Below are 13,137 nucleotides of genomic sequence, written 5' to 3'. Positions count from 1 at the left end.
AGAGACAATGCCAGAAGTAAATGACAGGCAAATGTTTGCAGTGATTATATCCAGGTGTGGGATTGTATATATGTATAGTTATATATTATATATTACATATATTATTTCCTGGTAGTTTTATTTATTTATTTATTTATTTATTTATTTATTTATTTATTTATTTATAAGCAGGTTCCACGCCCAGCACGGAGCCCAACACAGGGCTTGAACTCACAACCCTGAGATCAAGACCTAAGCTGAGATCACAAGTCGGACGCGGATGCTTAACCAACTGAGCCACCCAGGCATCCCTACTTTTATTTTCTTATTTATATTTTTCATTGCTTTTATAATTTTTTTTAACGTTTATTTATTTTTGAGACAGAGAGAGACAGAGCATGAACGGGGGAGGGTCACAGAGAGAGGGAGACACAGAATCCGAAACAGGCTCCAGGCTCTGAGCTGTCAGCACAGAGCCCGACGCGGGGCTCGAACCCACGGACCGTGAGATCATGACCTGAGCCGAATTCGGACGCTTAACCGACCGAGCCACCCAGGCGCCCCTTATAATTTTTCATGCAATTAATATATCCTATTTGTACAATCCAAACAAAACCAACACATGTTATTGTTAGAAAATGGGTACAATCCCTGGGCACCTTGGAGCTCATCTCATCGTACAGAGATTTACTCACTGTACAGATGGTAGGAGGGAGCACAGAGGGACCCAGTAGCCAGCTCAAGGTCACAAGGCAAGTAAAGGGAAGAGGTGTGGGTGCGATCCAGGTTTTCTATCTCCCAGCTGGGACCCCTGGCAGGCGGGGAGTTTCTGCAGCTGGAGACAGGATTTGGTGCCAGAATCCACCGGATGTTTTTGAATTCAGGAGAATACAGACTGAAATTCCAGATCTTTCAAGAAGGAAATGGAGGGATGGGCAGAGGGATGGAGAATGAATGTATGTTGCCTGGTTCAATTTTCAAAGTTCTTTCTCATTCTGTGTTCACAACAGCCTTGTGAGTTAGGCAGTATCCTATTTGTGAAATAAGGAAACTGAGGCCCAGAGAAGTGAAGGGACCCTGCTTGACATCACCCAGCTGGTGTGGGACCACAGTAAGGGAGGTGGCTTTAGAACCTAGTTCTAACTCTCCATTTGCCGGGACCCAAGGGGAACCTCAATGGTCACAACGGTCGTACTTTGGATAGAAAAAAATCCTTGGGCAGCGGGGTTCCCCTGGTCCACGGGCCCAGAGTCATTGTAAATCAGGAGAGGGAATCAATCTGGGAGGCTGCTGTCCTCCTCTGGAGAAAGGATTCACCCGGGTGCAGCCTGCCCTCCATTCCTTCCGTATCTATTTCCTGCTCCCTTTGCCAAATTGCTAGAACTTGAACCTGGTCCAAACTTCATCCAAAAGTAGAGCCTGTCTCCTTAACCAGTGGTGGCTGCTGCCCAGATGTTACTGCTGGTACGTGCTGCACGTGTTGTGCACATTTAAAGGCACAGGATTCGGCTTTCCTGGGAAGGTGCAGAAAGGACACCTGGCCTGGAGGGCGGTTCTCTGGTGCCAAGGGGTAGGGGCTGCTCTTCTCATCTCCATTGTCATCGTCTTCTTCTTCTTCTTCTTTTAAGTTTATTTTCTTATTTTGAGAGAGAGAACGCGCACGCGTGAGCAGGGGAGGGGCTGGGGGGGGGGAGGGGCAGACAGAGAATCCCAAGCAGGTTCCACGCTGTCAAGCGCCAAGCCTGATGTGGGGCTTGAACTCACAAACGGTGAGATCATGACCTGAGCTGAAGTTGGATGGCTGCCAGCCGGCCCTCAGCCCCCCTCTGCCTTTATACTCATCAGTTAGTCCCACTGGCATTCAGCCCCCTTAATAATAATAATGACGGTGGGGTACCTGGGTGCCTCAGTCGGCTAAGCATCTGACTCTTGATCTCAGCTCAGGTCTTATCTTAGGGTTGTGAGTTCAAGCCCCGAGGTAGGCTCTGTGCTGAGTGTAAAGCCTACTTAAACAATAATAATAATTATTATTATAATTATTAACAGGATTTCCAAGCTGTTCCCTTAAGTGAAAATAGAGAGATACAAGTGTATATTACATGCTCCAATTTCTGTGAGTGGAAAACAGCAGTAGTTGAGTCTAGGGAGAGGAACGGATGAATTGGGGCCCCGAGAGAGGAAGACTTCACCCATCACCTTATAGCACATTTAGAATTTTGGATCATGTATGTGTGTTTCTTGTTTCCTGGCAAAAATAAATACTGAATGGTTATTTTAAGCCAGGCAGTATGTGAAATGTTTCACATGCTTGTGTCTCTTAAGTCTCAGAGCAGCCCTACTGTGTTTTAATTTTTTTTTTAATGTTTATTTCTTTATTTTGAAAGAGAGACAACAGGAGGGAGACGGGCAGAGAGAGGGAGAGAATCCCAAGCAGGCTCTGTGCTGTCAGTATAGAGCCCGATGCAGGGCTCAATCTCAGGAACTTTGAGATCATGACCTGAGCCAAAATCAAGAGTCGAATGCTTTATCGACCGAGCCACCCAGGACCCCCAGTCCTACTCTATTTTATAATCCCCATTTTATGGAGGGAGAAGCCCAGGGAAGTTAGGTGACTTGCTAGCAAGGGGTAAGGCCAAGAGATTTGAAGCCCAGAGAGCCTGATGTCAGGGTCCTCTCTTGACTCCTGGCTTTGTTGTAGCTCTGTTGCTTACCCAGGGCTGTGATTCCCCTGTAGGGGTGGGAAGTGGGGAGGGTGGGTGATTGGGGGTGGGAGGAGTGTTGAGAGTGGCAAGGGAGTTACGAGCACAAATAATGAGGCTCCCCTTTGACCCAGGAATCTGCTTCCAGGAGTCGCTCCCCCTGAAACATTCATGTAAGTAAGCCAAGATGGATGTCTATTACATAGTTGTTTGTAATAGCCAAAATAATTATGTGGCTTTACATTTATTGAACACTCACGATGTGTCATGCGCCTTGCATACCTTGCCTGCATTGACTCAATTATGCCTCAAAAATGTAAGACACAGGGGTGCCTGGCTGTCTCAGTCGGTAAAGTGTGCCACTCTTGATCTATGGATTATGAGTTCGAGCTCCATGTTGGGTGTAGAGATTGCTTAAAAATAAAAACTCTTTAGGGAAAAAAACATATATGAGGCAGATTCTCTAGTCATCCCCATTTCACAGGTAGAATCAAGCCTGGTCCAGTCCTTTGTTCTCACCACACTGTGCCGCCCAGGTACTTCTGCCTTCTCGAGGGGGTTGAACGGATCCTGTCTTTCTAACTGTAGGTCATGGATTCCTGTACATTCGTGAACATATACTGTGGGGTTTGTGAACTCCAGGTGGGAATTAAGAATTGTGTTTATGGGGCTGCCTGTCTGGCTCAGTCAGAAGGACATGTGATTCTTGGAGTGCCTGGGTGGCTCAGTCAGTTGAGGACTTTGGCTCAGGTCCTGATCTCATGGTTTGTGAGTTAAAGCTCCATATGGGGCAGCACCCTCTGTCCACCTCTCTCTGCCCCTCCACCACTTGTGCTCTCCCCAACATAAATAAATAATAAATAAATAAATAAGTAAACTTAAAAAGAAAAAAAAGAGGAGGGGTGCCTGGGTGGCTCAGTCAGTTAAGCGTCTGACTTCGGCTCAGGTCATGATCTCACAGCTTGTGAGTGTGAGCCTTGCATCGGGCTCTGTGCTGACAGCTCAGAGCCTAGAGCCTGCTTTGGATTCTGTGTCTCCCTCTCTCTCTGCCCCTCCCCTGCTCACACTCTGTCTCTCTCTCAAACATAAATAAATAAACAAACAAACAAACAAACATTAAAAAGAAAAAAAGAGGAGCATGTGACTCTTGATCTTGGGGTCCTGAGTTCAAGTCCCATGTTGGGTGTAGAAATTCCTAAATAAATAAATAAATAAATAAATAAATAAATAAATAGGGGTGCCTGGGTGGCTCAGTTGGTTAAGCATCCAACTTTGATTCAGGTCATGATCTCATACTTCATGGGTTCGAGCCCAGCGTTGGGCTCTGTGCTGAGACTGTGATCTGTGCTGAGATTGGGCTCTGTGCTTTGGATTCTGTGTGTGTCTCTCTCTTTGCTCCTGCCCTGCTCATGCTCTGTCTCTGTCTCAAAAATAAATACACAATTGGGAATGCAAGCTGATGCAGCCACTCTGGAAAACAGTATGAAGGTTCTTCAAAAAACTAAAAAGAGAACTACCCTACGACCCAGCAATTGCACTACTAGGCATTTATCCACGGGATACAGGTGTGCTGTTTCGAAGGGACACATGCACCCCCCATGTTTATAGCAGCACTATCAACAATAGCCAAAGTATGGAAAGAGCCCAAATGTCCATCAATGGATGAATGGATAAAGAATGAAATCTTGCCATTTGCAACTACGTGGATGGAAATGGAGGCTATTATGCTAAGTGAAATTAGAGAAAGACAAAAATCCTATGACTTCACTCATATGAGGACTTTAAGAGACAAAACAGATGAACATAAGGGAAGGGAAACAAAAAGAATATAAAAACAGGGAGGGGGACAAAACAGAAGAGACCTCATAAATATGTAGAACAAACTGAGGGTTGCTGGAGGGGTTGTGGGAGGGGGGATGGGCTAAATGGGTAAGGGGTACTAGGGAATGTACTTCTGAAATCATTGTTGCACTATATGCTAATTTGGATGTAAATTTTTAAAATAAAAAATTAAATTAAAAAAAATACACATTATAAATAAACTATTAAAAAACAGTTGTGTTTATGCTTTGATAATAGCCTTGGAAAAAAAAAAAAAAAGGTAAGCATAGTTGCAGGATCACCTGGACAGGCACCTTCTCACGGGGTGCTGGCATTCCCAACTCTGCAAACATATGTCTGCTCACAGCCCACAAGAAGCCACCTCAAATGACCGTTTAAAAGTTTCAACAACTGAGTAGCACTGTCTGACTTTGGAATGTCCTGAAACCAAAGTGGAAACAATTGCTCCATTGTCCTCCCCTGTGCTCATATTGAATTTTTTCCCTTAGAAACAAAGCAAAATTTCTCTTCTGCATGGATGATTCACAATTTAAAGTCATTTTCAAATAATGAGACTTTAGTGTCTTATGTTATTTAATAAGTTAAAACTCAGGGTGACATCAAGAAGATGACGTGGTGTGGCAGAGAAATGAGAGTCCTGGGCGGGATTCGTGTCTCCATATGCTGATCTGGAAGAGTTGGCAACAAAATATTTTGTATAAAGTCTAGTTTACGTGGCTTCTTTCTTTCTTGTCTCTTTTCTTTCTTTCTTTCTTTCTTTCTTTCTTTCTTTCTTTCTTTCTTTCTTTCTTTCTTTCTTTCTTTCTTTCTTCTCTCTCTTTCTTCCCTGTACTAAGAGTTTTTTTGCAGGGAAAATCGTCATTTTTACACGAAAGTTAAATTTTTTTTTTTTTTTTTTTTTTAAATCGTAGGGCTGTTGAAACCATCAGTAGCAAATGGGGCCCAACACGTGTTCAGTATGGCTGGCTCAGTGTTTTTTTTACAAGTAAGTTGGACGCTCTCACGCCTCCGCACCCCACCCCCCCCCCCCCCCCAAACCCCAGCCGTCTCTGACTTCGCTCTATCAGCGGGGGAACGGGTGGTCCAGCCCCTGCGGCTCCGGTCAGTTCCTCGCCGAAGCTCCGCCCCCTTCTCTCCGACCCGCCCCTGTCTCTTCCCTCCGCCCTTTCCTTCCGCTTGTGTCGCAAAAGACTCGGCGGCGCTTGACGGCCGGGGTTGTTTGACGGCCGGTGGCAACCGAGAGGGAGGAGGAAGCAGCGGTGGCTGCTGCTGCGGCGGCTGCGGCAGGGGCCGGGGTGGGCGCCGCGGTCTGGGCCGGGGAGTGAGGCGCGGGCGGCCGGGCCGGTGGGCTGGGCGGTGGGCCCGGCGGCCGCCCCCGCGCCGCGCCTGGCGGCCCGATGTGGCTGCAGCAGCGGCTTAAGGGGCTGCCGGGACTGCTGTCGAGCAGCTGGGCCCGCCGCCTACTCTGCCTGCTCGGCCTCCTGCTGCTGCTTCTGTGGTTCGCCGGCTCCGGGGCGCGGCGGGCCGCGGGCGGCCTGCACCTGCTGCCCTGGTCTCGCGGCGAACCGGGCGCCGCCGAGTCCTCCGCCTGCCTGGAGGCGGCCACCCGCGCCTGGCGCGGCCTGCGGGAGCGCGGCGAGGCTGTCCCACTGGGCCCTGGAGTGCCGGCCCTGGTGGCCAACGGCTTCCTGGCACTGGACGTGGCCGCCAACCGGCTGTGGGTGACTCCTGGAGAGCGAGAGCCCGCCGTGGCACCGGACTTCGTGCCCTTCGTGCAGCTGCGACCGCTGAGTGCGCTCTCCGAAGCCGGAGAGTCAGTACTGTTGCTGCGTGAAGGGCTGCTGCGCCGAGTGCGTTGCCTGCAGCTCGGGACCTCAGGCCCCGGCCCTGCGGCCGCCGCCCCCGGACCCGCTTCGGCCTCCGGCCTCGTCACCGGATCCGGCCGCGACTGCGTGCTGCTGCAAGAGGACTTTCTGGCGCACCGGGGCCGACCCCACGTCTATCTGCAGCGTATCCAGCTCAACAATCCCACGGAGAGGGTGGCCGCGCTGCAGACTGTGGGGCCCACTGCCGGCCCGGTCCCCAGAGCCTTCACCAGTACCCTGGAGAAGGTGGGAGATCATCAGTTCCTCCTCTACTCGGGCCGGTCCCCGCCTTTTCCCACGGGGCTGGTGCACCTGGTGGTGGTGGCGGCCAAGAAGCTAGTGAACCGGCTCCAGGTGGCTCCCAAGACACAACTGGACGAGACAGTGTTGTGGGTGGTGCATGTTTCAGGCCCTATTAACCCCCAGGTGCTCAAAAACAAAGCAGCCAAGGAGCTCAAGGTGGTCCAGGATTTGGCACGGAAGGAAATGCTGGAGCTCTTGGAGATGCCAGCGGCTGAGCTGCTTCAAGACCACCAGCGCCTCTGGGCTCAGCTCTTCAGCCCAGGTGAGGCCTGGCCAGTTCTTGGGCCACAGTGCACACCTTACACCAGGGCCTCCGCAGCCCACCCTGGAGATGCCCCACTAAAGTCTGCAGAGTTGACCCTGAAGGGGAGCAGTGGGGGTGGTTAAAGGGAGCTTGGCCATTGACCTGGGCTGACTCTGCTCCACCGCTTGGTATTTGTGCGAGCGACGTGGGACCAGTTTACTGATCTCCATGGGCTTGTGTTCAGTAATAACAGGAGCACCTCAGAGGTCTTCTGTGAGTCTGAGGAAGGAATGAGCGTAAAAGACAGGCCTTACTGTTATTTGTCCTCATAAATGAGGCCTGATTTGGAGAGTGGTTTTGGGGGTCAGCTTGTAAAGGATAAATCAGGCAGAAGGGCCTGGCGGGTCCCCAGATTCTTTCCTCAGTCCCTCACAGTCTGGCTGGTGACAGGCATGCACTTTTTTTTTTTTTTTTTTTACATGTTTGTTTATTTTTGAGAGAGGCAGAGAGAATGCAAGCGGGAGAGGGTCTGCAGAGGATCTCTGCACTGATAGCAGAGAGCCCAATGCAGGGCTCGAACTCACGGACTGTGAGATCACGACCTGATCCAAAGCCAGATGCTTAACCGACTCAACCACCCAGGCATCCCCCCCACCCCACCCTTTTAAAGTGTATTTTGAGAGAGAGATCGAGAGAGCATATGAGCAGGGGAGGGGCAGAGAGAGAATCCCAAGCAGGCTCTGCACAGTCAGCATGGAGTCCCACAGTGGCGCGCAAACTCATGAACCATGAGGTCATGATGAGCTGAAATCGAGTGGGATGTTTAACCAACTGAGCCACCCAGGCCCCCCCCCCCCCCGCCTTTTTTTTTAAAGTGACCTCTGCGGTTCGTGGGGCTTGAACTCAACAACTGAGATCAGGGGTCATGTGCTCCATTGACTGGAAGGGAATGGAACCTCTCCAGCAGGTGGAATGCACCCACCAAATAAAAACTTCCTTCCCCTAAAGACTGTTGAAGTAAAGGAAATCCTATTCTAGGTGAAAGAGAGATTTTGGTTTCCAGGGTGCTCGTTGTCTAAATCCTTGTATTTAGTTGCTCAAAGTCTGTTTCACTCGTTCAGCAAGTATTGATAGAATCCTGCCAGGGACTGTGCTCCATACGACGGATAGAGAAGTGACCAGAACAAAGCGCCTGTTTCATGGTGCTTGCTTAAATTCTGGATGGGAGGAAGACAATAGTAGAAAAGTGAAAGTCTGAATAAATAAGCCAGATTGCTCTTTAGAATACGAAGTTCCATAGAGCGGGGCGCCTGGGTGGCTCAGTCAGTTAAACCAGCCAGCCCTTGATTTCTTGTGTCAGGCTCTGTGCTGACAGTGAGGAGCCTCCTTGGGATTCTCTCTCTCTGTCTCTGTCTCCAATAGTGCTTGTGCAATCTCTCTCTCTCAAAATAAACTTAAAAAAAAAATTTAAAAGTTCCGTAGAGAAAAATTAAAAGTATGTGATTGAGGATGACTGGGTAGGGTTCAGAGTGGGGTGGGGGCCTCTGTTTAGCTCCAGTTGTTGGGGAGGCCTTTCCAAGGAGGAAGCACTTAAGCTAAGACCTGAATAGCAAGAAACTCATCATGTGATGATCTAGAGGGAGCTGGCAAGTCAGAGGCCCTAAGACAAGAGCAGGTTTGGTTGAGAGGCCAGGGTGGCTGGTGGGTGGCAAGCCAGGGAGGGGTCGAGGTAGCCAGATCCCGAAGGGCCTTGTAGACTGTGGTGACGACTGAATTTGATTCTACGTGGGGTGGAAGGGAGAGCAGAGACAACTGTCGGATGTACATTTTTCAGGATCCCCTGGCTGTTCTATCCAGAATATAGACTATAAGGGACAAAAGTGGGACATGGAGACCAGATGAGAGGATTTTGCAGGAGCCGAGGTGAAAGAGGAGGGTGGCTGGCACCTGAGTTGTGGCCGTGGAGACAGAAGTGGATGGCTTCTGATACTTTCAGAAGTGGCGCCACCGGGACTTTGCACGGACTGGGCGTGGGCATGAGAACTGGAGGGTGACTCCTGAATTTGTGGGGGGCGCTCGAGCAAGTGTCTGGAGATAATTTGTGGAAAGATTGCTTTGGGGCTGGAAGAACTCAGAGCACGTCAGGTCCCAAATGCCTGTCAGGCGTCTGGGTGGAGACCCCAAATGGGCAGTTAGCTGTTCTGAGTCTAGAATTCATACAGATTTGGGAGATCCGGTGTTCAGATGATATTTAAAGCTCCAGGACTGGAGCACAGGATGATGGCAAGGAGCAACCCAGGATGGGCCAGAGCGCTGATGACGGTGTTCCGGAGGCAGAGGGCAGGGGGGTGGGGGGGCGTGCTGGACTCTTCAACCGGCACCATGTCCCGGCCACGTCTGTGTTCTTCTGGGCGCTGGCAGGATTTATGTTTATTATGTTATGTATGTTATTATGTATAGGATTTAATGTTTATTTATTTTTGAGAGAGAGTGCGAGTGGGGAGGGGTGGGAATGGGGGGTTGGGACTACGAATCCAAAGCAGGCTATGCACTGACAGTGGTGCCTGATGCGGGGCCTGAACTCACGAACCCTGAGATCAGGACCCGAGCCGAAGTTGGACGTCCAACTGACCGAGCCACCCAGGCGCCCCAGGAGGCCCCACCTTGAACAGGATTTTAGGCTTCAGGCCCACCGGGTCAAGTTGGTCATGTGAGGGAGCCAGAGCTCAGGGGAGGCTGGAGCTGCCATTTCTGTCGCTCCCGCTCTTCCCTTCAGAACCTCATCTTCCCGGCCGGGCCGTCCCCGCTTAACGTGCAACCTCTGTGGCCTTTCAGGTGTGGAGATGAAGAAGATCACGGACGCCCACACCCCGTCTGGCCTGACCGTGAACCTGACGCTGTACTACATGCTCTCCTGCTCACCAGCCCCGCTGCTCAACCCCAGCCTGAGCCACAGGGAGCGCGACCAGATGGAGTCGACGCTCAACTACGAAGATCACTGCTTCAGCGGCCACGCCACCATGCACGCCGAGAACCTGTGGCCTGGCCGGCTGTCGTCCGTCCAGCAGATCCTGCAGCTCTCTGACCTGTGGAAGCTGACCCTGCAGAAGCGCGGCTGCAAGGGGCTGGTGAAGGTGGGCGCCCCAGGCATCCTGCAGGGCATGGTGCTGAGCTTCGGGGGGCTGCAGTTCACCGAGAACCACCTCCAGTTCCAGGCCGACCCCGACGTGCTGCACAACAGCTATGCCCTGCACGGCATCCGCTACAAGAATGACCACATCGACCTAGCTGTGCTCGCGGACCCCGAGGGCAAGCCGTACCTGCACGTGTCCGTGGAGGCCCGCGGCCAGCCCGTCAGGATCTATGCCTGTGAGGCCGGCTGCCTGGAGGAGCCCGTGGAGCTGACCTCGGCGCCCCAGGGCCACACCTTCCCGGTCATGGTGACGCAGCCCATCACGCCGCTGCTCTATATCTCCACCGACCTCATGCACCTGCAGGACCTGCGCCACACGCTGCACCTCAAGGCCATCTTGGCCCACGACGAGCACATGGCCCAGCAGGACCCCGGGCTGCCCTTCCTCTTCTGGTTCAGCGTGGCCTCCCTCATCACCCTCTTCCACCTCTTCCTCTTCAAGCTCATCTACAACGAGTACTGTGGGCCTGGGGCCAAGCCCCTCTTCAGGAGTAAGGTATAAAGCCCCCCTGGGTCTTCAGAGCCTGAGGCCCCGGCCTCGTGTTCTAGCCTCAGACTAGGACAGGGGGAGGCAATGGGGTGTCCTCCTAAGCCAGTACCCTCAGCCCGCAACACAGACAGGAGTGAGCGTGTTTGCAGAGGCTATCAGAAAGCGACTTCTGAGAGGAGACCATAGGGAGGGACAGCGGTGGGGCACCCAGGTGGCTCAGTTAGTTAAGTGTCCGACTCTTGATTCTGGCTCTGGCCATGATCTCACGGTTCACGAGATCGAGCCCCGCGTCGGGCTCTGCAATGACAGTGTGGAGCCTGCTTGGGATTCTCTCTGTCTCCTTCTCTCTGCCCTTCCCCAGCTTGCATGCACCCCCCTCCCTCAAGATAAATAACTAAACTTAAAATAATAATTGCAACAAGCCCCTAGATAGACCGGAAACTGCTATCTAAGCCTCAGGTGAGCCCCCTGTGCTCCCTCCTGAGGGCCTGCTCGTGCCTCTCGCTGTGGGCCAGCTAAGGTGGCCATCTCGTCAGCACAAGGCGAGGTCATTCCTCTCATTTCCTCAAACACCTTGGCCCCCAGGAAGCCATGACTTTGAGCATGGTCGCTGTGAGACTCTCATCAGGAATGTGTCTTGGGGCTCAGGCTCAGTCCCAGGGGAAGCCGCCCCTTCTGCCCCACCACCCAGTGCTCCATGCTCCGTTGCTGCCAGGATTCCCCGGGAGAGGGAACAGAAGGAAGCCCATCGCTGGCAGTCTCCAGAGGGAGCGGGGCTCGCTTCCCTTTCTCTCCTCTCCTCTTGTCGCACTAGCATGTGCAGAGATAGATTCAAGAGCTCTGGGTCTGTGCTCCCGAGCAGTTGAGGAGCCTGGGCCAGCTCCGGAGAAATGCCTCCTCACCTCCACAGACGGCTTTGTGCCTTCTGGTTTCTAGTTTCTGGCCCGAGGCCAGGACTTGCGAAGAAGCAGCTCTCAGCCCTGACGGAGTGGGAGCAGGGTGGGCAGCAGGTCTGAGCCTGGAGCTTGGAGAACAAATGGAAGGTCAGATGAAAGAGAAACGTGGCCGAGCTGTAACAAAACAGGTGCTCCGTTTGCATTGCGTGGGTCTGACGGCCTCTGTTAAGCCGGTAGGCTGCTCCTCCCTGCTGCCTGGTCGGCATCTCTGCTCTTAATCTGCCATATACCCGTCTGCCCCCGGTTCCCCACCCGATCCAGGGGACAGGCCAGACCCCTAATTTTGGGGTGCTACCCCGTGGCCCTCAGTTGACTCGCGCTCGAGCTGGGGTCCTGCCAGGGCAGAGCCCAGCGAACACTGCGTCAGCCCGAGGAGGTGTCCGGGCCACCAACCCCACAGTGGCTCTAGCACGTCCCTGGGCCACAGTGTCTGCAGAGCCGGATCATCGCCCGGGCGGGATGCCACCAGGGGCGTCCCCGTCACCTGCCCTGCGTGAGATTTCTGTAGCTTCCACGGGGTTGGTGGTGAACAATAACAACTTGTTTTGTTAATTGAACAGGAAGATCCCAGTGTCTGAGTGAAGTCCCATCTGCACAAGACACCCAGCACCGAAAGTCCTGCTGCACGAACAGGGGATCCTTCGAACGCACCCACCCTTTTGTGCCTTTGTTGGGGACGCCAGTGACGCAGAGTGCGTGTGGATGTTCAGGAGTCTGCATCGGGGAGCGGGAGGGGAGGGCCGGTGGACTTTTTGTAAGCTTTCGACTCAATAAAATGAACCTGTATGGAAAATACTTGAAATTGAACTCACTCCTTCTGCTTTCCCCCCTTCTTCTGTCCCAGGAAACAGAGCCTCTTTTGAAAAGACCTGTCTAGGAAAAGTTGTGTTCTATTCCCAATTTAATGTGTTCTTTCTTGACTGAATTTTTAATTTATTGTTGTTGAGATTTTGCCGGATGGTTTTTGCACCCCCTTCAGACAGTGAATCTCGGGCGGGGATTTCCGACCTACACCGCCCCCGGGGGGGCATCCGGAGGACCTGCCGCCTGCACCTGCGCCTGCGTGGAGAGCGTGGGTCTCGGGTCCTCCCCGGTTTGCACGTCGTCTCTTTCTTACCATGAGCCTGTGGAGATCTGTGCTTTTGTACTTCTGGGCTTTAGGGGGAGTATTTAACTTTCTAGGGGTTGATGATTGTTGGGTTTTGAAATACCAAAGCTTTTTTTTTTGTTCTGTTTTTAAATAAATCTCTTTCAAACTTCCATGATCGGTTTGTGTGTGGTTTGAAACCTCTGGAGACAGCGTATCTTCCTCCATCAGCTGACTTTCAGGTAGTGTTTGAAGCAGATGGGCTGCCCAGCCCTTTGGGGATGGCTGATTCCCCCCCACACCTAATACTCCTCTTGAGAAGACGCCGATCCACTTGGGGGGGTGGGTGTTGGTTTGCCAGGTCACCCGGCAGAGCGGGCGGATTGAGGAGCGTCAGCCCGGCCCCTTCCCTGCTGCAGTGCCTCTCCCCCACCTGCCCTAAACAGCCTAGATTTGTCTGTCCTGGGTTTTGCCAGCCC

General features: G+C 52.3%; 1 protein-coding gene across 2 annotated transcripts; it reads left to right on the top strand.

Annotated features, from left to right (window-relative positions):
* Positions 1–5,745: 5,745 nt before the first annotated feature.
* KIAA2013 (KIAA2013 ortholog) lies at positions 5,746–12,831 on the top strand. Of its 2 annotated transcripts, XM_027060393.2 has the most exons (4): positions 5,746–6,950; positions 9,768–10,066; positions 10,142–10,621; positions 12,132–12,831. In XM_027060393.2, the coding sequence occupies exons 1-4, from the start codon at positions 5,918–5,920 to the stop codon at positions 12,147–12,149; spliced, it is 1,830 nt and encodes a 609-aa protein (XP_026916194.1). In that variant the 5' UTR covers positions 5,746–5,917; the 3' UTR covers positions 12,150–12,831. The 2 variants fall into 2 exon arrangements, with proteins under 2 accessions (XP_026916194.1, XP_026916193.1); XM_027060392.2 differs by having other exon boundaries at positions 5,748–6,950; positions 9,768–10,621.
* The last annotated feature ends 306 nt before the right edge of the window (positions 12,832–13,137 follow it).

The sequence above is a fragment of the Acinonyx jubatus genome, chromosome C1 (genome assembly GCF_027475565.1).
Source record: "Acinonyx jubatus isolate Ajub_Pintada_27869175 chromosome C1, VMU_Ajub_asm_v1.0, whole genome shotgun sequence".
In the NCBI taxonomy this organism is placed as follows: domain Eukaryota; kingdom Metazoa; phylum Chordata; class Mammalia; order Carnivora; family Felidae; genus Acinonyx; species Acinonyx jubatus.
This window is presented reverse-complemented; position numbering and strand designations above follow the sequence as displayed.

Excerpts from the sequence above, each read along its gene's own strand:
- KIAA2013 (XM_027060392.2), top strand. The coding sequence starts at position 5,918 with ATGTGGCTGCAGCAGCGGCTTAAGGGGCTGCCGGGACTGCTGTCGAGC. Across the intron at positions 6,951-9,767 it reads GGCTCAGCTCTTCAGCCCAG|GTGTGGAGATGAAGAAGATC; the intron begins GTGAGGCCTGGC and ends GTGGCCTTTCAG.